This window comes from Sorghum bicolor, chromosome 5, assembly GCF_000003195.3.
Source record: "Sorghum bicolor cultivar BTx623 chromosome 5, Sorghum_bicolor_NCBIv3, whole genome shotgun sequence".
In the NCBI taxonomy this organism is placed as follows: Eukaryota; Viridiplantae; Streptophyta; class Magnoliopsida; order Poales; family Poaceae; genus Sorghum; species Sorghum bicolor.
Window position 1 is genome coordinate 17,228,914 of NC_012874.2, and position 26,081 is coordinate 17,254,994.

The following is a 26,081-nucleotide window of genomic DNA, read 5'->3' on the forward strand; positions in this document are numbered from 1 at the left end:
TACAACAGTCTTCCTCTGCGCCGAAGATTCTTAACGACTATCAATCAAACACAGTGATACATCACCCAGACAACATTGCAGTGCTCAAAATCGTGGTCATGACGAAATCAAACTTTATTACAAGCTTTACATATAGAGTTTACAATAAACACCCCGCCGGGCGGTTCCTAGTCTACTCCTACAGACTATCCTACAGGCCTACTGCTCGGGCTGATCACCCGCCTGGCCTTGCTGCTCGGACGAAGGGGTCGGGGCCACCGGCGCCTGGCTGGTCGAGACCGCAGGCGTCGACCGCCCATCTCCGACAATGGACGCCCCCGATAACTCCCTGGCCGATCTGTCTGACCCCGGCTGGTCGGGGGGAGTGGCTGTCCCGCATAGGTTAATGTCGCCGATCACCGTCGACGACAAGTCAAGCAGGCCAGTTCGAAGGTCGTCTGCCTCCTGCGGGCCAACTTCCTTGGGGTACCCCCTCTCCAGCCTGGACAGGTCGACCAGGGGATAGTGGGCGCGCACCATGCTGAGGACATGCGCGCCGGCGAACTCCCCGGCGTCCTTGACGAACTGCTGGAGCCAGTCCCATGCCCGTTGCGCCTTCTCGACTGGCGTCAGCCTCGGCGCGCGGAGCTGGTGTTCAGGAAGCTCGGGGCTGATCAAGTCCAGAACCGGGGCTACTCCTTTCCAAAGCTTAATGCAGTTGGTCTTCTAGGAGTCCCGATCCTTGTTCAGCTCGTCAAAATGCTTCTTGGTATTCACCTTAAGCACTACAAACCAAGCAGAAGGTCAGTTCTAGAACAATGAAAGGAACGTTGAGCAGCCAAATAAAAAAGGTGATTGGCACGGTTATTACCAGACAATTCCCAATTCCTGTGGCCTAGCTTCTCGCCTGCTCGGCGCCCGGCCTCCAGCGCCCCGGCAAGCTCTTGGCCGAGCTGCTCCTTCTCTTGCTGGAGGCGCGCGACCTCCTCCTCCAAGTCTACAGGAACAATCCCCTGGTCACCAAAACTAAGCACGCGGCTACATACAGGTGCTCGGAGTATGTGACTAACCTGTCCGTTGCCGATACTGGTCGGCTAAACGCCGAGTGAGCTCGAGACGACGCTCTTCCTGAGCACTCATCTCGGCCACCTTCTCCCCAACCTCCGACCGAAGCTGGTCCACCTCCACGGACAGGGCCTTGTTCTCAGCCACAATGCCCTCTATTTGGTCGAAGCACCTCTTTCGGTACTTCGCCGTTTTCATCGCGCCCTGCGAGAAGTACACATGTCGACCTAGGAACACAGCACATAAGTGTCGAGCAGCACAAAGGACCACTTACCTTAACTTCGTCCACGAGACACTTGGCCGCGCGCTCCACCCTGGCGGCCTCTTCCGTCTCCGCGAGCTCCTCGTGTCCAATGAAGTGGTCCCTGCGTTGGCGCCACACGTAGACATGCTGGCGGCCATCACGGGGACGACCTTCAATCTCCTCCACGTCGTCGTCAGAGGCCGCCTGGGCCTCCTCGTTCGCCGCACTGCCACCGGCTGTGGTCGCAGGCATCACCGGCCCCTGGTCCAGGCCAGGGGAGCTTGCAGGCGATGAGGCCCCTGCCTGGGGCGGTGTGGGGACTCCCCTCTCTTCGGCTAGGGGAGGAGTCGGGGTCCTGTCTTCCTCCTCCACGATGTTACTCGGGGGAGGGGTCCTCATAGCCTCTTCATCTCTCGTCGGGGCGCTTGCCGCGGTCTTTGCTGAGGCCGGATGCTCCTCGGTGCTCTTGGCCACGATTGTTGCCGCGGGCTGCTCCGTGGTCTGCGGCGCAGCGCCCACAGCGGCAGCAACGGGCTCGGCCATCCTCTGGCTAGCAACGCGGTCAGGATCGACGTCCGACGCCGCGCTAGCAATAAGATGATGTTTCAATACGCAGCAACAAAACGCAAAACATCGCAGCGCGAAAGTAAGAATGCAAACTTACAGGTCAGAGCGCCGGTGTGTGGCGGTGAACCTCCTCCTGGTCCTACCGGTCGGTGCCTACGCCTCCGTCTCTACGACGCGCGTCGGCTCGACGCGCGGTGCAGGCGGGTCACTGGTGACCCGACTAGTCGCGGCCGGCGCAACGTCCGGACGACTTCGAGGCCTCTAGACCAATGACGACGCGGCATCCTCCTCCTCGTCGTCGTCATCAGCGATTCGGACGAGCCGACGGCGCTTTGGCGCCTGGCTGCTCTCTGCCGGCAGAAAAGCCGCCGGGGAGGGGTCCGCTGCCATTGGCCTTTTCCCCACCACTCTGTCCTCAGTGGTCGGGGCGGGGTGGTTCTGTTCCTCCTCACTGCTAGTGTATCGAGTACACCGAGCAGCGTCGTCCTCTGGCGGGTCTTCACCCGCGGGATTCTCCATGCCAGGTGCCAGTGATATGTACACTGTGCACCGGTCAACGTCTCCGATCTGCAACAATAACAGAGACAAGTCAACAACCACGAGGAACAAGAACTAAGGAGGTAACATCAGTTAGTAGCATTACCTTAGGAGCTGGTCGCCCCAGTTTGAAGGCTTGTACCCGGTCACTACCACGGACGAAGCTGCCGTCTGCGAAGTTGAACAGCTCGTTCAACAGTTGTTGCACTTCAGCTTTCTCCAAGACCTCAGGCCTCATCCTGGTTGGGTCCTGGCTTCCAGCGTACTCGTACGCCGAGTGCACCCTCTTCTAGCAGGGCATCACCCGACGACAGACGAAGTTGCCAACCACTCCTAGCCCGTCCAAACGCGACCAGTCGATCAGCTTCATCAGGTCCACTACTTGACCGACGAACTCTGGGCGGTCGGTCCAACTGACCCTCTTCTCGGGAGTGTACCCCACGTCACAGAACGTGGAGCTGCCCGGCTCTTCCCTGATGTAGAACCACTTCTTGGACCATTCGGTGAGAAGTTCCATGGGCAGTTTAGATACCGGTTCTTCATCCCTTCACGAAGATTGAGGTATACTCCACCTGCAATCTTGGAGCCTCCAACTGCTCCCTTCTTCCTCAAACAGAAAAGATAACAGAAAAGATCGAAGTGCGGCTCTATTCCAACATAGGCCTCGCACAGATGGATAAAAGTGAAAATAAGAAGAATTGAGTTCGGATGCAGATTGCAGATCCCGATCTCATAGTATAGAAGAAGCCCCTGGAGAAAAGGATGGACAGGAACCCGAAAACCCCTCTTGAGAAAATCTTCGAAAACTACAATCTCACCGGCACGGGGGTCGGGGTAGCTCTCCCCCTCTGGCGCCCTCCAGCCGCCGAGCTCTTGGCTGTGCAGTAGCCCCATGTCGGCGAGGTCGTTGAGGGACTTCACGCTGCTCCGGGACTTTTTCCATTCCTTAGCCATCAGCTCGGCCCTCTTCTTGGAGTCGCTCTTCGCCATTGACGTTGCAGGATTGACTGCGAGTTGGGAGGATTGACGGTGGTTGTAGAAGGCAAGAACGAAAAGCTTGAAGGCGATGGCAGGGTAAGCAATACGGGGGTACTGTCAGGCTTTTATAAACCACAACTCCACCCCTCCCACTTCCCGCATTCTTGGGAAGTGGGCGGGCCCAACAGCGGACGCGGCGCTTCGATTTTCAATAATTACCGGCAGTTAATACGGCGGCCTTTTTGTATAATTGATGGTTTCCTTTTCTCAAACCGCGCAAAGAGTGGCTGCACAGTTACCAGGCGCACCTTTTCACGCAACCATCTGACAATGCGTCAGGAGGTCTCGTCACGTCACTCATTTATGTGGTAAGATGCTTTTTTCAAAATAACAGACAAAAAATGGTGGAGGATCAACGTTCCTGGGGACTGCGCCGACCACCGAGCACTGTATGCTCGGGGACTGGTCGCCCAGTCCGACAGCTCGGAGACCTAGGGACTGCACCGACCACCGAACACTGAATGCTCGGGGACTGGTCGCCCAGTCCGCCAGCTCGGGGATCTTCGGGCCGCACCGACCACCGAGCACTGTACGCTCGGGGACTGGTTGACCAGCCCGCCAGATTGGAAGAATTTGGGACTGATTGATAAGTCTATCCGATGGCAAACGAGCATAGAATGCTCGGGGACTGGATAATTTTAATTTTTTAGACCTTGCTACAAGGCTTATACTTCGCCTTCCAGCAAGCTCGGGCACTACATCGGTACGATGCATCTGGCGATGCATCTTGGTTTCAGAATTTCTCTGAGTACTTTTCTTCTGACCCTGGCACCACGTGTCTACGCCACCTACTACCAGGCTCGGGGACTAAGTGGGCACACTTCACCTTGCGGTGAACATGCTTGCTTTTTGAAAGCCTGTACTTTTCAGAAAAGTAAAGTGGGCACACTTCACCAGGAAAGAAATCTTTTTTGAATAAGAGCACCATGCATTCTTCGAACAACCTGCTTCTTCGATGTCAATGTTGATCAACTGTCTTTTGAGTCGGTCAAAATACCGTTGCAACAGTTTGGGCGACTCTCCTGCCTATTGAAGATGTCAAAGTTTCACTGGTCGAAGAAGCTCAAGACGGCGTGTTACTTCACAATACATGGTGCTCGGGGACTAGCTGTGGGGGTATAAACCCCTATACCCTTACGGCTAGACTTGGGCCAGGAGGCTTGGCCCATTACGAGACAAGTTCGAGGCTTGATCCGACAGCTCGGAGTTTCGCGTAAGGAAACAAGACGTGGAGATCAAGCAGGATTCTAGTCGGTTAGAATAGGAATTGATATCGAACTATCTATGGCAATTGTAACCGACTAGGATTAGTTTCCAGATCTGTAACCCTGCCCTCCGGACTATATAAGGAGGGGCAAGGGACCCCCATAGGACACATTATTCTCTCAATCCAATACAATCAGACGCAGGACGTAGGTATTACGCCCACACGGCGGCCGAACCTAGATAAAAAGCTTGTCCGTGTCTTGCGTCACCATCGAGTTCGTAGTTTGCGCACCGTCTACCGATAAACTACTACCGTGGGCATACCCCAAGGTAGACTGCCGACTAGCTTTCGTCGACAACATCCCTCCTAAGGACACCCATGACCGCATCAACCGGCGCGCCATGAAAAGAGCGGTACATGAAAACTTGCGACGCATTGAGTACGATACCGCGCACGGTCCTCCCGGCCTAAGACAGTTTTCTTCACACCTTCGCCAAGTTGTATGGCCCCGCAACTTTAAACTCGAGAAGTTTAAAAATATGATGGCAAGGAAAACCCAGAAAACTGGATCACTCTCTACGAGATTGCCGTTCCGTCAGCAGCAGGAGACGAGCACGTCATGGCAAATTCCTTCCCAGTCGTCCTCGACCAGGCTGGCCATCAGTGGCTCCTCGGCCTGCCCGAGGACTCTTTTGACTCTTGGGAAGAACTACGCCAGGCGTTTATCGACAATTTCATTGCTCCCTGCGAGCAGCCTGGGAACAAGTACGACCTCGAGAGAATAAGGGACAGGAAAAACGAGCCTCTGCATGATTACATCCGACGATTCTCGGATATGTGCCTTAAAATTCCAAAAATTTCTCACGATGAGGCCATATCAGCCTTCATTAAAGGGCTACGCTTCCACGAAGCACTAAGGAATAAGCTACTGTGCAAAAGGCCGACCACGATGGCCGAGCTCCTCGCCACGACAAAAAACTACGCTGACGCTGATGACGCAGAAAAGCTCATCCGAGAGGATGCGAGAGGTCCCGACCAGCCTCCTCGATGAGACGACAGTCGTGGACGCTTCGATAACAGGATCCATCGTCACACTGACAACCGCGACCATAGAGAAGGTTGGGACAGGCGGCGTGACAGTCACGATGACTTCAGGGGCAAGCGCCCTCGTGACCATGACCACGAGGTGAATATGATCAAGCGCCCCAATGGGCGACGAGACTACCAAGAAGATTACAACAAGATGTTGAAAGGACCGTGCCAACTCCATCCCAAGTCCAATCACATGATGGAAGAATGCCGTGTCCTCAAAAGCATCTACACACAGCGGGCCGCTCAAGACGACTCCGCCAAGAAAAATGGGAAGCAGGATAGGCGTGGTCACGAAGACGAAGACGACGACCAAGATAGGGACCCACAACACTAGTATGTCAGTCCCACCAACGTGGTCCACTCCATCTTCAGAGGCAAAGTTTCCATTGAATCCAAGCGAGAAAGAAAGGTCTTGAAGAGAGCCTGCCTCAACCTGGACAGCGCAGATGGTCTGGTCACTGACCCAAAATTTCCTCCCTGGTCGCACAGGGAGATCTCCTTCAACAGGAAGGACCAATGGGCCACCATCCCGGAGCCAGGACGTTTCCCTCTGATCCTGGATCTTTGCATCAACAACGTCAGATTTGAGCGTGTGCTCATTGACGGGGGCAGCTCCATTGACACCCTTTTCTGCAATAGCCTACCTGCTCTCAAGATAACCCCGGCGCAGCTAAAGCCGTATGACGCTCAATTCTGGGGAGTTCTGCCAGGTCAAAGTTCAGTACCCCTCAGACAGATAACACTGCCTGTCCAGTTTGGAACACCTGACCACTTTCGAACATAATTCGTCAACTTTGTGGTCGCCGACTTTGACGGCACTTACCATGCAATTCTGGGTCAACCATCACTGACAAAGTTCATGGCAGTTCCACACTACTCATACCTGGTCCTCAGAATGCCAACAAAGAAGGGAGTCCTAACTGTCAGAGGCAATGTCTACACCGCATACACTTGCGAGGAGGAAAGCTTCAAGATCACTGAGGCAATCGATCTCTCGATCCGCATGGCAGAAACCGTAGCCCAAGCTACGTAGGTTCCACCCAACCAGCTCCAACTACCCGAGCAGGAGACTCTGAGGAAAAATTCAAAGTCCAAAGAGCACAAGGAGGTACAGCTGGTCGACGGTAGCCCCGAGAAGACGACTCTCATCGGGGCCAATCTGGACCCCAAATAGGAAGACGCGCTCGTCAGGTTTCTAAGGGACAACGTGTTGATGCAAAACTGATCTGCAAACACAAAGGGCTAATACCCGATTCAAACGTTAAGGCGTGCCAGCCGATTTGACCTTGCTATCGGCAAAGGTGATAACTCGAATACTTTAGTCCTGACAACAGCGATGCGCCCAGATGTCACGGCTAAGAGGTACTCACGCGGAACTTGAGAACACGCCGAGCTTAAGTCGACGAATTCCTAAGAACTCGTAACAAAAGGAAAAAGTATGACGAAGTCGTCGAAAAGTAAATGCTGGAATATGAGTAAAAACGTGTGTTTGATTCATTGATTGATTTTTTATTACAAGGCCCTAGGGTCTATATTTATACCCTGCTCAAAGAGCTACAACCAGACACGATTAGAATCCGAATTCCAAATTACACGGAATCCGTATACAAAACGATGCAAATAATTAAGGAAATAACAAAACTATCCCTCGTGACAAACCGAAACTCCTCCACATAACGACCGGCAGCTTCCGGACTCCCTCTTTGCATCATCGGCAGACCCTTTGCCATAGTCATCGGCAGACTTTCTTATCTAGCCATCGGCACCATATTACTGCCTGCGGACTTAGTCACGTTCAACTTCTCCCTCATCGGCAACCATCCTCATCGGCAACCTACTTTGTAAACATCGTACTGCCACCTTATCCTGCCATCCTAGACACGTGCCCAAAAATGGTGTCAACACATGCCCCCCAGTTTCGGAGTATAAAACTATTAATGCTCCGAAATTCTCTACAGTAATGATGCCTTTTCCCGCAATTAATGCTCCTAATTTGGTAACCGACAACCTCAATCTGAACAACTCTGACCCTATTCCTCCGCAGATTTCTTGAAATCCCCAACTTCATAAACGGGCATTTTTCTCAGCCGTACATCGGCAACAATACCGTTACAAAGATCTGCCGATGTTCTGACCAGGATATTCGCACAAACGGTTACTTCCCCTCTATCCGCCCATCGGCAATATGACCGTTATAGAATATTGCCGATGGACCGACCAGGAGATCTCGCACAGTAAAATATCTTCAGATAATGACCGCTTCCCGTCAAATCACCTGCACAATCCCTGGATTACCGTGCGAACAGTTACCATATCCACCTGAGTACCCTCGGATTTCTCGGATGCGGCAAAGAGATAAGTCGGATTTGCCCTTGCCCATTTTATCCTATAAATAGTTCCTTCTTGGGTACTCCTTCCCTGTCACACCATTCTACTACCCAACTTTACTTTTCCAGCGGCGGCGCCACCAAAAACTCCCAAGGTCTCCGACAAGTACCCCTCTTCACCAACTCCGGTGCCTTCAAACGCTCCCTTCGCAGCAAGATGGCCGTCGGGTTCGTCGTCCCTGAGGTCAAATCTCCACCCCGTCTTCTGTATTTTTCTTCATATCCCTGTTCACTGAACATCTTCCTTTTCTTTCCTCTTTGTATTTCTTTTTACGCCCAAAATCACTAGGAATTGTCCAACAAAATTGTCATCCCCACCGATCAACCACACCTTCAATGCCTCGGCCCTCTAGGGGACCCAGATCCAACTAACCTTATCAACGCAGAAACGAACAGGATCCCCTTCAGAGCTGAAAATTTTTCCTTAGATCTGTGGAAGGACACCTTCCGCTCTTGGCCCAGCCCAACTGTAGGGTGGAAAGACTGGTTCTTGAGGGTCAGCAACTCTAATGAAGTTCAGTGGGGTGAAAGGAATTTAGCCCAATGCATTAGATTGTCCATTGTCGATATGCATAGGAACGAGTCACTGCTGATAGCTGCATCCTACTTTTGGTCAGACACCCTCAATGCTTTTGCCTTTGGCCACGGCCCTGCTTCTCCTACTCTTGCCGATGTAGCCATGCTTACTGGTCTAGATATATCTTCTGCCGATAGCACCCACTTTTTTGATACTGCCCCTAGTGCCAAAGTGGAGACTCGCGCTATCGGCGGTTTGTCGGGGTACATTCAGAAGTACCGTGGGAAAGGATCTGTCACCATAAAGGAACAAACCACCTTTCTGAACATGTGGCTGGACAAGTTTGTATTCTGTGGTCGATCGGCAGGACCGACTTCTGTCTACCTATCGGCAGCAGAAAGACTGGCTAACGGTGGCCGATTCCCTCTCGGCTGATACCTGCTTGGCGCTGCTTACCACCTTCTCCATCAAGTAGCCCAGAAACTTCTGCTCGGCCAATCCACTGGCAACTTGGGAGGCCCCTGGTGGTTTGTCAACATGTGGCTCAATCTGCATCTGCACAAGCGTCTCAACTTCAACCTGTTCACACAGCGTTTCCCAAGAGATATAGTTGAAAACCATGTATTGGGTGAAGAGGAATCGGCAACACGCGCCCCCTTGAACTTTGGCGAAGCTGTCATAGTTCTGCCTGGTTCAGGGGGTAATCCAGATCAGATCGGCCGATTCTTCCAGACTCTGTATGAGGGTTTGACCAGAGATGAACGACCATGGTTGGCTTATGATGACCCAGATAGCATGCTCCCTCTGACCTTCAATCCATTTGATGAAGCTCTCGACAGGGACAATGAGGCGATAATGGCAATTGTGACTCCCAGAATCATTCCAGTGAATTTCTTTGGTAACACAAAAACCTCCCCTCAAACTTACGAATTTTACAACCCATCGGCATGAGCTCGCCAGTTAGCTTTCGGCCAGTTGCCGATTGCACTTCCTTATGCCGATGTGATAAAACCCAGAGAAACTATCAACAACCTTCTTGAGTGGACTCGAGCAGCCCAACTACCACCAAACGCCGATATAGATGTAGATCTGTCAGAATGGGCTCCGGCTGCTTTTATCACTCAGGCATACAAGTTATGGTGGGCAGAATGGAAAGAGCATCTATTCTGCAGATCGGCACTTTCATACCGCGGCATGATTGACTCCGAATACGAAGTTCCTGATGACACTGTAAGTAACTCAAACCAACGTTTCATTTTCTCAATATTACCTCCATCGGCAGCTTACCCTTGTATTCCTTTTGCAGGTTGACAATATTCCTCCATTGGTTAGCAGGAGTGGCAGGCCGATCGACTTGTTTCCATCAGGCCCGATTTCCTCAATCGGCCACAATGCTCCCACTCTAGCTTTCATCGTGCATCGGGGTGTACGCCTCAGGAAAGTCACCACCAGAAGAACCCAGACATCACCAACGGTAGCTGCTCCCACTCTTGCGCGGGCTTTCAAGGCAATTTGTCAAATCTTTTCCTTTATGCTGACTATCTTTATATCGGCTATATTTATGCTTATAAACTCTTGTTCATTATTGCAGCAAACCGGCGCATCGGCGAAAGCCAGGCGTGAGAGTACCGATGCCCCCCAGTCTAGCCAACCCAAGAGAAAGGGCACCACGGGTGCTAAGACTGGAACAAAGCGCCAGAAGGTAGCAGTTCCCCCTCCTCCTCCGGTATCTCCAATTCCGGTGGAGTCTTCTCCTTCTTCTCCAGAAGCCCAGCCACAGCAAGCACCATCTCCCCCACCTATGCAGGAAGCACCACAGATAGAAGAACCCCAACAGGAAGGACCTCAAACAGAAGATACATCAGCTGACATGGGTGAACAAACAACTGGCCCGGTGGGTCCAGTTATACCATCGGCAGTTCTCCCGGTTCAGACAACCATTGTCCCTCCTCCAGGTAACATACTTTAACAATATCGCTACCGATGAACTTATTCTTATTTAGTCTCACAACTCCTTTTGTCTTCTTTCAGTTGATATCGTTCCATCGGCAATCTCAGCCGATCAACCTGTAGCTCCATCGGCATCTTTGGCCGATCAGCCTGCAGCTCCGTCAGCACTTCTCAGTCAAAGACAAGAGATCGCCTTGAAGCAAGTAAGTCACCGTTTACCGTTAGCACTATTTGCCGATTCTCTGAATATGAGCTAATTTTGCTTTCCCTCCCAGGAACAAGATTCTCCCGATACCCTGTTCTCCTTCGCCATCGATCTCTCTGAAGAAGAAGGTGAAGAAGCAAGCTCTTCTCAGACGATCGGCATCACATCGGCAGAGATCAGGGTCAGGCTGGAAGAATTGTCAGCTCTCCTTCACCAGGACACAGTGCAATTGGTTGATGATTCCGACCCTACCAAGACCCTGTTCAGAACTCTCAGAGGCCAAATCCCAGCCGATGTTGAAGAAATCCTGTTCCAAGCCGCTCATCTGGAGAGTCGCCAGCTGCAGTACCAGAGAGCTTCTCGGCGTCTTGCCGATAGAGCTGCTCAGACTCAACTCTCCGATGAAATGAGGAAAGAGAAGCTTTTGACCGATGAGAAGCACAAGAACATCGGTATCCTGAGATCTTCTGGAGACGCGCTGAAGCAGAAGATATCCGATCTATCGGCAAGAAAAGAATCCCTGTTGGCGGAACTCAAGGAAGTAGAGAACGCTCTGTCCCATGCCCAACAGGAAGAGAGCCAATTGCCAGAGACCATCAGGCTTCTTGAGCACGAGCGAAATGCCCATGGTCGCAAGGCACTTCAACTGAAGAAGAAGCTGAAGCCGATAGAAGGTTCTGCCGATGATGATATCAAGGAGATAGAAGCAGCCAACCAAATCCGGTTGCGCGCTATATCGGCAATCCAGGCACTGCTTAACACATATCTGGCCGATCAGATCGATGGCCCATCCCCGGAACGGCCAAGGCTTTATTATAGGATTCATAGCCGATGCGGGTGCTCTCTGGATATTACCAAACTTTTGACAACCTTGACATCCCTTGAAATATTTAAAACAATCTTCAAGTATGGTTGGCCAAAAATATCCATTCCTTCGAATCATCCACTTCATCTTAAAAGCTGACTGATGCGCTCCACACACTCCTTCATGGATTTCCCCCATCAAACTTCTAGCTTCATCATCACCCAAGCATCGGAGAAGAATTCCGTCGATAGTTCGATAATACAATTCATTTTCAAGGAGCACATACTTGGTTGCTTGAAATCGAACCCGTCTTTCAACTTTTTTGGATGGATCTTTTAGATAATCAATAATTTCTTTCCTCCAATCACCGGCACCGACTGCCGATGTCGCATTAATCATTGGCTGATATCCCGAGGCATGCTGAGCTAACCGATTAGCGTCTTCATTATGCAATCAGGGAACATGCTCCAATCGGAAATCCTTGAATTCCTTTAACAGTTGCATACTTTTCTCGAAATAAGTTATGAGAACTTCACTTCGGCATTCATAGCTTCCAGCCAATTGATTTATAACCAACATAGAATCCCCGAATATTTCAACAGCATCAGCACGAACTTCTCTTAACAACTCCAATCCCTTGATCAGAGCCTGATACTCAGCCTGATTATTTGTTGATGTGGCAACAATCGGCAAGGAAAACTCATACTTCCTCCCCTTAGGGGAAACTAATACAATGCCGATTCCTGCCCCCCGGTCACAGGTAGATCCATCAAAGAAGAGCGTCCAGGGTACAATTTCCAAAGTTTCCACTAGACCGCAATGCTGAGTCACAAAATCGGCCATAATCTGCCCTTTGACTGCCTTAGCCGATTCGTAACGCAAATCGAACTCCGACAGCGCTAAAATCCATTTACCGATCCTACCACTCATAATCGGCATAGATAGCATGTATCGGACCACGTCATCTTTGCAAACAACAGTGCATTCGGCCGATAACAGGTAATGTCTCAGCTTGATACATGAAAAATATAAGCATAAGCATAGTTTCTCAATGGCCGAATACCTGGTTTCAGCATCAATCAACCTCCTACTCAAATAATAAATTACCCTTTCTTTCCCTTCAAATTCTTGAACTAAAGCTGAACCGATAACCGATCCATCGGTAGATAAATACAATCTGAAGGGCTTCCCTTGTTGAGGTGGAACTAGAACTGGAGGATTTACTAGATACTTTTTGATTTCATCCAGAGCCAACTGCTGTTCTTCTCCCCAAATAAACTCTTGATCGGCTTTCAATTTAAGAAGAGGACTGAAAGCACGAATCCTACCAGACAAATTCGATATAAATCTCCTGATAAAATTTACCTTGCCGATCAAGGATTGGAGCTCGGTTTTGTTGGTAGGGGCCACTATTTTATTGATGGCATCAATAGATCTTCGACTAATTTCAATACCCCTCTGATGTACCATGAAACCAAGAAACTGCCCTGCCGATACACCAAATGCACACTTGTTGGGATTCATCTTCAATCCATGCTTCCTTGTGCACTCTAACACTTTTTGTAAATCGGCAAGATGCTTTGAGAAATCTCCAGACTTAACCACCACATCATCAATATAAATCTCCACGAGCTTGCCGATGAACTCATGAAATATAAAATTCATAGCCCTTTGATAAGTAGCACCAGCATTCTTCAACCCAAAAGTCATGACTATCCATTCAAATAACCCAACATGACCAGGACACCTGAATGCGGTTTTTGGAATATCCTCCTCCGCCATGAATATTTGATTGTAACCTGCATTACCATCCATGAAGCTGATGACCTGATGACCAGCCGCAGCATCAACCAGTAGATCGGTGACAGGCATTGGGTATCCATCCATCGGCGTAGCTTTATTGAGATTCCTGAAATCAATGCACACCCGAAGCTTCCCGTTCTTCTTGTAAACCGGAACAACATTGGAAATCCACTCGGCATACCGACACTGCCGAATAAACTTAGCTTCAATAAGTTTGGTGATTTCGGCCTTAATATTAGGTAGAATGTTAGGATTACATCGGCGGGCTGGTTGCTGATGTGGCCGAAATCCAGACTTGATGGGTAACCGATGTTCAACAATTGATCGGTCTAAACCAGGCATCTCGGTATAATCCCAAGCAAAGCAATCTTTATATTCCTTTAACAAACTAGTCAATTGTTGCTTACTCTCAGGATCTAATTTAGCACTAATAAAAGTAGGCCTAGGCTTATCACCACCACCTATATCTACTTCTACCAAATCATCGGCCGATGTGAATCCCTGGCCTAATTTTCCATCATCGGCGAATCTATCCATTAAAAACCGTCGTCAGAACCGACTGCTTGGATCGGTGGAATCTCATAATCGGCAACTTTGAGAAAATCTTTCTCCCAAACTTCTTCTGAAATGCACCTGGTCCTTTCGTAAGTATCCGCTTCTGCCGATGCGATAACATAAGAAGAATCTCCTGGGACAATCTCAATCTTGTCACCTACCCACTGAACCAAGCATTGATGCATTGTAGATGGGATACAACAATTGGCATGAATCCAATCTCTTCCCAATAATAAGTTGTAAGCACCTTTTCCGCTGATCACGAAAAAAGTTGTCGGCAAGGTTTTGCTGCCGATGGTCAACTCTGCACATATCGCCCCCTTGACTGGAGACACGTTTCCTTCAAAGTCTTTGAGCATCATATCGGTCTTGGTCAAATCTTGATCCCCTTTCCCAAGCTTCCGATATACTGCATACGGCATAATATTAATAGCAGCTCCACCATCAACTAGGATCTTGGTCATTGGCTGCCCATCAACCCTTCCTTTGAGGAACAGAGCCTTAAGATGCTGCCTCTCGTCATCGGCAGGTTTCTCAAAGATAGCCGTCATCGGATCCAGAGCCAACTGAGCTATCTGATCAGAAAATTCCAACTCATCATCACTGGCTGGTGCAAGAAATTCCATCGGCAACATGAAGACCATGTTGACGCCTGCCGATGGACCTTCCCTCTTAGTGTCTGACGGCTGCCGACTTCCAGAGTTCTCTCCCTTGTTTAGCTCTTCTTGCCTTTCACGTTGCAACCTCCTTTTCTGTGTCTTGGTTAATCCTCCAGGGCACCATGGAGGAAGTGGCCTTTGCCTTGCCGTCGGGCGTCGGTTCTCCCTTGACTCCATACGATGCGTGTTAGCATCCCTGCAAAATATGAATTCATCGGGAACCCGCGCATCAGCCATTTCCTCGAGCTCTTCTTGGTTCCTGGGAAAATACTGGACATGGTCACTAAGTCTGTCGTGCCCACTAAATCTGCCCCCCAGCCGGTCATGAACTGACACCCTTCCTCTGATCAGCCCATTAAATCGCCGTTCATCATCATGATAATGCCGATCGATCCTATCGTACCGATCACAACCGTTGCACTCAGTGCAGTCTCTGACAGTAGGAAGCTTGATATTTTCCTCCCAACAATGGATGAAGAATGGACAATTCCAATGATCCCTGTGCCGATTCCACTCCTGTCGGCGTCTTTCTTCTTCCCGTCGATAATCTTCCTGCTGGCGCCGATACCGATCTTCCCGTTGTTGCCAACTTTCTCGAGGCCTTCTATGAGTTATGACGATACCATATCGAGGAGGCCTTCCCGAGCTAGTTCCTTCCTGGACCAAGCCCTTACTTCTTGCATCGGCAGTAGTAACTTGATGCTGAGGATCTACCGATGCACTCTTCTCAGCTGTCTCCGATGTTAAGACCTTAGCCTTCCCCTTAGCATCCAACATATTTGTCGGGAAAGGATGTTGTTCTATCTTCATCGGCTTCTGGGCTTTGGAACTGTCAAACTTGATTCTCCCTGACTCTATAGCCGATTGCAGCCGCTGTCTGAATACTTTGCACTCGTTGGTGTCATGGGAAGTTGCATTATGCCACTTGCAATATCTCATCCTCTTCAACTCTTCTGCCGATGGGATCACATGGTTAGGTGACAGTTTGATCTGACCTTCCTGAAGTAGAAAGTCAAATATCCTATCAGCCTTAGCGGTGTCAAAAGCAAACTTCTCTGGTTCCTTCTGCCCAAAAGGACAAGACATCGGCTTCTTGTTTTTCACCCACTCTGCCAAGCCGATTACTGGTTCTTCATCAGAATCTGAGCTTGTTGCTTCATCGACAAATGACACTTTCCTATTCCATGCTCTTTTAGGCTCGAAAGGCTTGATGTCTTGATCAGAAATCCTCTGCACCAAATGACTTAAACTTTCGAACTCCTGAGAGGCATACTTATCCCTGATATGTGGCAACAAACCCTAGAAAGCCAAATCGGCTAGCTGGCGATCATCCAGAACCAAGCTATAGCATTTATTCTTAACCTCTCGTATCCTCTGCACAAAACCCTCAACCGACTCATCATTACGTTGCCTCAACTTGACCAAGTCGGTGATCTTCTTCTCATGAACCCCCGAGAAGAAATATTTGTGGAATTGCTTCTCTAGATCGGCCCAAGTAATTACTGAGTTGGGAGGTAATGATATGAACCAAGTAAAGGCCGATCCGGACAATGATGATGAAAATAGACGAACCCTCAATTCGTCCCTGTTACCAGCCTCTCCACATTGAATGATGAACCTGTTGACATGCTCCATGGTTGACGTGTCGTCCTGCCCGGAAAACTTTGTAAAATCCGGTACCTTGTACCGATGTGGAAGCGGGATCAAATCATACGCGGGAGGATACGGTGTCCGATAAGAGTAAGTGTTGACTTTGGGTTTTATCCCAAATTGTTCCCTCATTACTTCAGCAATCTTATCGGCCCAATATGCATCGGCATCTTGCCGATGAGGTGGCTGCGGATCTGGCACCTGGTGGCGAACCTCCACGTGTCTATTCGGGACGTGATCTGCACGGAACATTGTATTGATCACCTGTCCTCCAATCTGCGGACCACCAAACTGTCCACCGATTGGCTGTCCTCCGAGTTGCTGTCCAAAATTCATTGGCTGGTTGGGAATCCCCTGACCTTGGAACCCGGGATAGACCTGCCCTTGCTGGTACCCTGTAGTCTGGTAACTCTGCTGGGGCGATTGTGGAAAGGCTTGCTGTCCAAGAGATTCATTATTAGCGTTCATCGGCATAGGTGCTGCCGATGATTGGTAATTGGGTACCGTCGTTGAATTGACATACCTCGACTGAGCCATAGACCTCTGTTGCATCAGCATTGACTCTGCCGATGCGTTGGGCATCTGGAACATTGAATCTTGAGGATTTCCAGTGTGGGGCCTTGCAGTAGTAGTTGTGGTATACCGAGGACTCTGGTTCACCGGCGCATTGGGAGGTGCCGATGTCATAGGAGTTTTGCCCCTCATGTCAGTTATTTGTGATGTTCCCGGTGTCAACTCTGGAGGCATATCGTAACCCCACCAGTTGGGAGGAAGAGTCAATCCTGATATTGCCGATGCCAACATATCTGTTGTCAGTTTATGCTGCCCAACTAAAATTTGTGGGTTGGTTGTCATCGGCATAGATAGTGCACCAGTAGTCCCCGATGTACTTGGAGGGACGGCAGATTGTGCACTTGCAGTCGTCAAGGCAGCCGATGGAGCCGTGACCTCTGGTGCCATTGGCTGATGATGGGAGGGGCCCACATAATCTGGTGGGATTTGTCCTTCCTTGAAAGTTCTTGCCACGGCATTGAAAACCGTATTAGACAGTACACCAGCTTGGTTAATCAACGATCGATTGATGGCATTGTCAACCATATCTTGAAGCTTGCCAGGATTGGCGTCAAATGTAACCTGCCGTGGTGCCGGCAGTGCATCTTTCTGGACCACTTCACCGCTCCTGTTTATGCTGAAAGACCTCAGGCATTGCTGCTTGAACTCTTCCATGGCTTGGGCAATAGCTTGCTTCTGCTCATCCTTGAGGTTGGCCTCCGTCACGGGGATGACGTTCTCTTGATCGAGGTTAGAGATCGACATGTTGATCTTGATCTTGAATCCTGTCCCACTGGGCGTGCCAAAAGATGTGTTGATGCAAAACTGATCTGCAAACACAAAGGGCTAATACCCGATTCAAACGTTAAGGCGTGCCAGCCGATTTGACCTTGCTATCGGCAAATGTGATAACTCGAATACTTTAGTCCTGACAACAGCGATGCGCCTGGATGTCACGGCTAAGAGGTACTCACGCGGAACTTGAGAACACGCCGAGCTTAAGTCGACGAATTCCTAAGAACTCGTAACAAAAGGAAAAAGTATGACGAAGTCGTCGAAAAGTAAATGCTAGAATATGAGTAAAAACGTGTGTTTGATTCATTGATTGATTTTTTATTACAAGGCCCTAGGGTCTATATTTATACCCTGCTCCAAGAGCTACAACCAGACACGATTAGAATCCGAATTCCAAATTACACGGAATCCGTATACAAAACGATGCAAATAATTAAGGAAATAACAAAACTATCCCTCGTGACAAACCGAAACTCCTCCACATAACGACCGGCAGCTTCCGGACTCCCTCTTTGCATCATCGGCACACCCTTTGCCATAGTCATCGGCAGACTTTCTTATCTAGCCATCGGCACCATATTACTGCCTGCGGACTTAGTCACGTTCAACTTCTCCCTCATCGGCAACCATCCTCATCAGCAACCTACTTTGTAAACATCGTACTGCCACCTTATCCTGCCATCCTAGACACGTGCCCAAAAACGGTGTCAACACAACGTAAGCGTTTTCGCATGGAAACCCGCAGACATGCCCGGCGTCCCGCAAAACCTGATAGAGCACTCCTTAAATGTCTCAAAGACCGCAAGACCCATCAAGCAGAAACTACGACGGTTCGCTCATGACAAAAAGGAGGCTATTAGGACAGAAATAACACGGCTACTAGCAGCCGGATTTATTAAAGAAGTGTATCATCCTGATTGGCTCGCCAATCCAGTTCTTGTAAGAAAAAGAATAATGAATGGAGAATGTGCGTTGATTAAACCAATCTCAATAAACACAGTCCTAAAGATCCTTTTGGTCTCCCTCGCATCGACGAGGTGGTCGACTCAACGGCTGGATGCGAACTCCTCTCTTTTCTCGACTACTACTCTGGTTATCACCAGATCTCGCTAAAAGAAGACGACCAGATCAAAACATCTTTCATCACCCCTTTCGGTGCATATTGCTACACGACCATGTCCTTTGGACTCAAAAATGCTGGAGCTACTTATCAACGAGCCATTCAGCAATGCCTCCACGACGAGATTCGTGACGACCTCGTCGAGGCTTATGTAGATGACGTCGTCGTCAAAACAAGTGATGCGAGCACTCTAATCGACAACCTAGACCGAACCTTTAAGGCACTAAATAAATACAAGTGGAAGCTTAACCCCAAAAAGTGTATCTTTGGGGTCCCCTCTGGACTACTACTCGGCAACGTCGTCAGCCGCGACGGCATACGACTGAATCCTTCAAAAGTAAAGGCAGTGCTCGACATGCGACCACCCAAGAATGTCAAGGACATTCAAAAGCTCACCGGTTGTATGGCTACTCTCAGCCGTTTTATCTCTAGACTGGGAGAAAAATGCCTCCCCTTCTTCAAACTTCTAAAGGCGTCGGAAAAATTCTCCTGGACAAAGGAAGCTGACGCTGCGTTCACCCAGCTCAAAACTTTCCTCACCTCACCACCCGTTCTCACAGCACCTCAACCTAACGAGGACCTGCTCCTTTACATTGCAGCAACCGATAGGGTTGTCTCCACGGCAATGGTGGTCGAGCGGGACGAGCCAGGCCACGTATACAAAGTCCAGAGACCCGTTTACTTCATAAGCGAAGTCTTAAATGAGTCCAAGACTAGGTACCCTCAGATACAAAAACTCATCTACGCCATCTTAATAACTTTAAGGAAGCTGAAGCATTACTTCGATGGTCATTGGGTCTTGGTAACCACTAGTTACCCTCTGGGGGACATTTTGCGTAACAAGGACGCCAACGGCAGAATTGTAAAATGGGCAATGGAATTATGCCCATTCTCCCTGGATTTCCAGAGCCGCACTACCGTCAAGTCCCAGGCCCTGGTCGATTTCATCGCAAAATGGACGGACCTCAACGAGCCCCCCTTCGGACACTTCCAACCACTGGTCAATGTTCTTCAACGGGTCCCTAAACATCAATGGCGTCGGCGCTGGAATACTCTTCGTGTCGCCTAACAAGGACAAACTACGCTACGTCCTTAGGATCCTCTTTCCGGCGTCAAACAACGTCGCCGAATACGAAGCATGCCTACACAGGCATACGACTGGCTGTCGAACTTGGAGTTAAACGCCTCTACGTCCACGGCGACTCTGCCTTGGTCATCAACTAGCTAAACAAGGAATGTGACACAACCCACTAAAAGATGGACCTCTAGTGTAAAGAAATTCAGAAATGGGAATCTAACTTCTACGGCATAGAATACATCCACGTGGTCCGGGATAGAAACGAGGCAGCAGATGCGTTGTCAAAGATAGGGTCATCTTGGGCCCAGATTCCGCAAGGAGTTTTCGTTCAAGACATCGACGCGCCAAGCGTTGGCACAGACCTGGTCGACAAGCAACCCTATGAGGCAATGCTCATAGACAATACCAATCCGACAACCAGCAGCCGCGATTGGCGTACTCCCTTCATTAAGTATACATTGGATGGATCGGGTTTTCAAGATAAAATGGAGAACGAGTGCCTCATTCAGCGGTCTAAGAATTACATACTGGTTGATGGTAAACTTATGCGAAAGAATGCAAGCTCCGAAGTATTGCTCAAATGCATATCCCAAGATGATGGCGTCAAGCTTTTAGAATAATGAATGGAGAATGTGCGTTGATTACACCGATCTCAATAAACACTGTCCTAAAGATCCTTTTGGTCTCCCTCGCTCGACGAGTTGGTCGACTCAACGGCCGGATGCGAACTCCTCTCTTTTCTCGACTGCTACTCTGGTTATCACCAGATCTCGCTAAAAGAAGACGACCAGATCAAAACATCTTTCATCACCCCTTTCGGTGCGTATTGCTACACGACCATGTCCTTTGGACTCAAAAATGCTGGAGCTACTTATCAACGAGCCATTCAGCAATGCCTCCACGACGAGATTCGTGACGACCTCGTCGAGGCTTACGTAGATGACGCCGTCGTCAAAACAAGGGATGCGAGCACTCTAATCGACAACCTAGACCGAACCTTTAAGGCACTAAATAAATACAAGTGGAAGCTTAACCCCCAAAAGTGTATCTTTGGGGTCCCCTCTAGACTACTACTCGGCAACGTCGTCAGCCACGACGGCATATGACCGAATCCTTCAAAAGTAAAGGCAGTGCTCGACATGCGACCACCCAAGAATGTCAAGGACATTCAAAAGCTCACCAGTTGTATGGCTGCTCTTAGCCGTTTTATCTCTAGACTGGGAGAAAAAGGCCTCCCCTTCTTCAAACTTCTAAAGGCGTCGGAAAAATTCTCCTGGACAAAGGAAGCTGACGCTGCGTTCACCCAGCTCAAAACTTTCCTCACCTCACCACCCATTCTCACAACACCTCAACCTAACGAGGACCTGCTCCTTTACATTGCAACAACCGATAGGGTTGTCTCCACGGCAATGGTGGTCGAGCGGGACGAGCCAGGCCACGTATACAAAGTCCAGAGACCCGTTTACTTCATAAGCGAAGTCTTAAATGAGTCCAAGACTAGGTACCCTCAGATACAAAAACTCATCTACACCATCTTAATAACTTTAATGAAGCTGAAGCATTACTTCGATGGTCATCGGGTCTTGGTAACCACTAGTTACCCTTTGGGGGACATTTTGTGTAAAAAGGACGCCAACGACAGAATTGTAAAATGGGCAATAGAATTATGCCCATTCTCCCTGGATTTCCAGAGACGCACTACCGTCAAGTCCCAGGCCCTGGTCGATTTCATCGCAGAATGGACGGACCTCAACAAGCCCCCCCTTCGGACACTTCCAACCACTGGTCAATGTTCTTCGACGGATCCCTAAACATTAATGGCGCCGGTGCCGGAATACTCTTCGTGTCGCCTAACAAGGACAAACTACGCTACGTCCTTAGGATCCTCTTTCCGGCGTCAAACAATGTCGCCGAATACGAAGCATGCCTACATGGCATACGACTGGCTGTCGAACTGGGAGTTAAATGCCTCTACATCCACGGCGACTCTACCTTGGTCATCAACCAGCTAAACAAGGAATGTGACACAATCCTCGAAAAGATGGACCTCTACTGTAAAGAAATTCGGAAATGGGAATCTAACTTCTACGGCATAGAATACATGCACGTGGTCTGGGATAGAAACCAGGCAGCAGATGCGTTGTCAAAGATAGGGTCATCTCGGGCCCAGATTCCGCAAGGAGTTTTCGTTCAAGACATCCACGTGCCAAGCGTCGGCACAGACCTGGTCGACAAGGAACCCTATGAGGCAATGCTCATAGACAATACCAATTCGACAACCAGCAGCCGCGATTGGCGTACTCCCTTCATTAAGTATATATTGGATGGATTGGGTTTTCAAGATAAAATGCAGAACGAGCACCTCATTCAGCGGTCTAAGAATTACATGCTAGTTGATGGTAAACTTATGCGAAAGAATGCAAGCTCCGAAGTATTGCTCAAATGCATATCCCAAGATGATGGCGTCAAGCTTTTAGATGACATACACGCCGGGTCCTGTGGCAACCACGCTGCCTCCAGAACACTGGTCGGGAAGGCCTTCCGAGCAGGCTTTTACTGGCCAACTGCGGTCGCCGACGCCGAGAAACTGGTCCGACACTGTGAAGGATGCCAGTTCTTTGCCAAGAGGACCCACGTGCCTGCTCACGAGATTCAAACTATTCCATCGTCCTGGCCTTTCGCCTGCTGGGGCCTTGACATGATCGGGCCATTTAAGCCGGCCCCCGACAACTTCAAGTTCGTCTTCGTACTAATCGACAAATTCTCGAAGTGGATCGAGTACATGCCACTGGTCAAAGCAACCTCCGAGAAGACTGTGGAGTTCCTCAATAAAATCATATATAGATTCGGGATCCCCAATAGCATAATCACTGACCTGGGCACTCAGTTCACTGGCACTACATTCTGGGACTTCTGCGATGACAGGGGCATAGTCATAAAGTACATGTCAGTAGCTCACCCACGGGCCAACGGTCAAGTAGAGCGAGCAAATGGAATGATTATCGATGCCCTAAAGAAAAGGCTGTATACCGAGAACGACAGAGCACCAGGACGATGGATGAAAGAGTTACCGGTTGTGGTCTGGGGTCTCCGAACACAGGCTAGTCGCAACACGGGTGTATCATCCTACTTCATGGTTTACGACACCGAAGCAGTGCTTCCGTCCGACGTAACCTTTGGATCTCCAAGAGTCGAACATTTCAACTAGTCTTCGGCTGACCTCGTTAGGGAGCTTGAAATCAACTGCACAGAAGAAAAGCGCTTAATCTCGTGCCGTCGAATAACAAAGTATCTCGAAGCCATTAGGCGGTATCACAACAGGAACATCAAAGACTGTTCCTTCGTGGTCGGTGATCTGGTACTCAAGTGGAAAACAAGCCAAGAAGGAATGCACAAGTTATCCACACCCTGGGAAGGACCTTTCGTGGTCGCTGAAGTCACACGCCCTACATCCTACAGACTGGCGTACCCAGACGGAACACGCTTGCCTAACTCGTGGCACATAGACAACCTGCGCCATTTCTATCCATAAGTTCCAGTACATTTTGTTTGTAAATCTTTGATGATTAGTGGTAATAAAATTTTTCTTTCTTGCTATATACCTCTTTTATATGCAGAACTTTCGACAAGTGCTACAATCTTCTTTTAGGACGAAGGTCCTTAAGGGTTATTAACCCGACTCAGTGATACATCACTCAGACAACATTACAGCGCTCAAAACCATGGTTATGATAAATCAACCTTTATTACAAACTTTATATACAAAGTTTACAATAAACACCCCTTTGGGCGGTCCCTAGTCTACTCCTACAGACTACTCTACAGGCCTACTACTCGGGCTGATCACCCGCACGGCTTTGCTGTCCAGTCGAAGGGGTCGGGGCCACCGGCGTCTGGCTGGTCGAGACCGCAGGCGTCGACCGCCCATCTCCCGCAATGGACGCCCCCGATAACTCCCTGGCCGACCTATCTGACCCGGGCTGGTTAGGGGGGTTGCCGTCCCGCAGAGGTTACTGTCGCCGATCACCGTTGACGACAGGTCGAGCAGACGAACACGAAGGTTGTCTGCCTCCTGTGGACCCACCTCCTTGGGATACCCCCTCTCCAGTCGGGACAAGTCGACCAAGGGGTAGTGGGCGCGCACCATGCTAAGGACATGCGCACCGACAAACTCCCCGGTGTCCTTGACAAACTGCTGAAGCCAGTCCCACGCTCGTTGCGCCTTTTCGACCGGGGTCAGCTTTGGTGCGCGAGGCTGGTCTTCAGGGAGCTCGGGGCTGATCAAGTCGAGAATTTGGGCCACTCCTTTCCAGATTTTGATGTAGTTGGTCTTCCAGGAGTCTCGGTCCTTGATCAACTCGTCAAGGTGCTTCTTGGTATTAACTTTAAGCACTATGAACCGAGCAGGACGTCAGTATAAACACAAGAAAAGGAACGTTGAGTAATCAAAAAAGAGGGTGACACGGTTCTCACCAGACAACTCCCGACTCTTGCTCCTTAGCTCTTTGTCTGCTCAGCGCCCAGCCTCCAGCACGCCGGCACGCTCCTGGTCGAGCCTCTCCTTTTCTTGACGGAGGCGTGCAACCTCCTCCTCCAAGTCTGCAGGAGCAATTCCTGGTCAACAAAAACGACTATGCGATTATATACAACTGATCGGAATGCATGACTGACCTTTCCTTTCACGATCCCTATCGGCTAGTCGCTGATTGAGATCGAGCAGGCGCTCTTCCTGAGCACCCATCTCGGCCATTTTCTCCTTGGCCTCCGACCGAAGACGGTCTACTTCCGCGGACAGGGCCTTATGTTCGGCCACAATCCCTTCAATCTGGTCAAAGCACCTTTTCTGGTACTTCGCCGTTTTCATTGCGCCCTACAGGAATCACACATAATGAGGCAAGCAACAACGCATATACATTTCGAGCAGAATGCAAGACGACTTACCTTAACCTCATCAACGAGCCGCTTAGCTGCGCGCTCCACCCTCGCGGCCTCCTCCGTCTCCGCGAGCTCCTCATGACCAATGAAATGGTCCCCACGTTGGTGCCACACGTCAACGTGCTGGCGACCGTCATGGGGGCGACCTTGGATTTCTTCAACTTCGTCGTCGGAGGCCGCTTGAGTTTCCTCACCTTCTGTGCTTCCCCCAGCCATGGTCACAGGTATCACTAGACCTTTATCCCGGCCAGGGGAGCCCTTTGGCAAAGAGGCCTCTGCTCGAGGTGGAGTTGGGACCCTCCTTTCTTCAGCAGGCGGGGGAGTCGTAGCTCTGTCTTCCTCCTCCGCGACACTGCTCGGGGGAGGCGTCCTTGCAGCCTCATCATCCCTTGCAGGGGTGCTCGCTCCAGTCCTCGCTGGAGCTAGGTGCTCCTCGGCACTCTCAGCCGTGGTCACCACCGTGGGCTGCTCTTTGGATTGCTCCTGGGCGGTCTGCCGCGCTGCGTCTTCGACGACAACCGCTGGCTCGGTCGTCTTCTGTCCAGCAACGTTGTCGGGGTCAACGTCAGATGCCGCACTAACGAAATTACGAAATTTTACCAATGTCAAAAGCCATAGCAACAATACAAAACATAAATCGGAGGAAGTGTAAAAATGAGATTGAAAAACTTAAAGATCAGAGCGCCCGTGTGTTGCTGTGAAGAACCTCCCCCTGGTCCTACCAGTCGCCGCTGCCGCCCCTGTCCCTCCAATACGCGTTGGCTCGGCGTGTGGGGTAGGAGGGTCACTGGTCACCCGACCAGTGCTAGCTGGTGCAATGTCTGGGCGACTGCGCAGCTTTCGGACCAAAGAGGGGGTAGCCTCCTCCTCGTCATCGTCGTCGGTGATCCTCACGAGCTGACGATGCTTCAGGGCTTGGCTGGTCTCCGCTGGCAGTGCTTCTGCAGGAGATGGATCCACAACTATTGGCCTTTTCCCCGCCACCCTATCCTCGGTGGTCGGGGTAGGACGGTTCTGTTCCTCCTCACTGCTGGTGTATTGAGAACACCGAGCAGCATCACCCTTTGGCGAGTCCATCCCCACAGGATTCTCCATACCAGGTGCCAGCGATACGTACACTGCGCACCGGTCAACGTCTCCAATCTGCAGTAGACCAACGACAAGTCATCAACTAGGAGGAAACAGTAACCAAATAGCAATACTAGTCAATAACATTATTTATTTACCTTAGGAGCTGGTCGTCCCAGCTTGAAGGCGTGCATCCGATCACTGCTTCGAACGAAGTTGTCATCTGTTAAGTTGAACAGCTCCTTCATCAGTTGCTGCACCTCCGCCTTCTCC

The 26,081-nt window shown here is 50.1% G+C and overlaps 1 protein-coding gene across 1 annotated transcript; it reads right to left on the reverse strand.

Moving 5' to 3' along the window:
* Nucleotides 706-25,835, reverse strand: LOC110435892 (fibrous sheath CABYR-binding protein-like). Its single transcript, XM_021461991.1, has 5 exons — nucleotides 25,447-25,835; nucleotides 24,855-25,317; nucleotides 2,499-2,563; nucleotides 1,669-1,874; nucleotides 706-764 (listed from the first exon to the last, which is right to left on the reverse strand). The coding sequence occupies exons 1-5, from the start codon at nucleotides 25,833-25,835 to the stop codon at nucleotides 706-708; spliced, it is 1,182 nt and encodes a 393-aa protein (XP_021317666.1).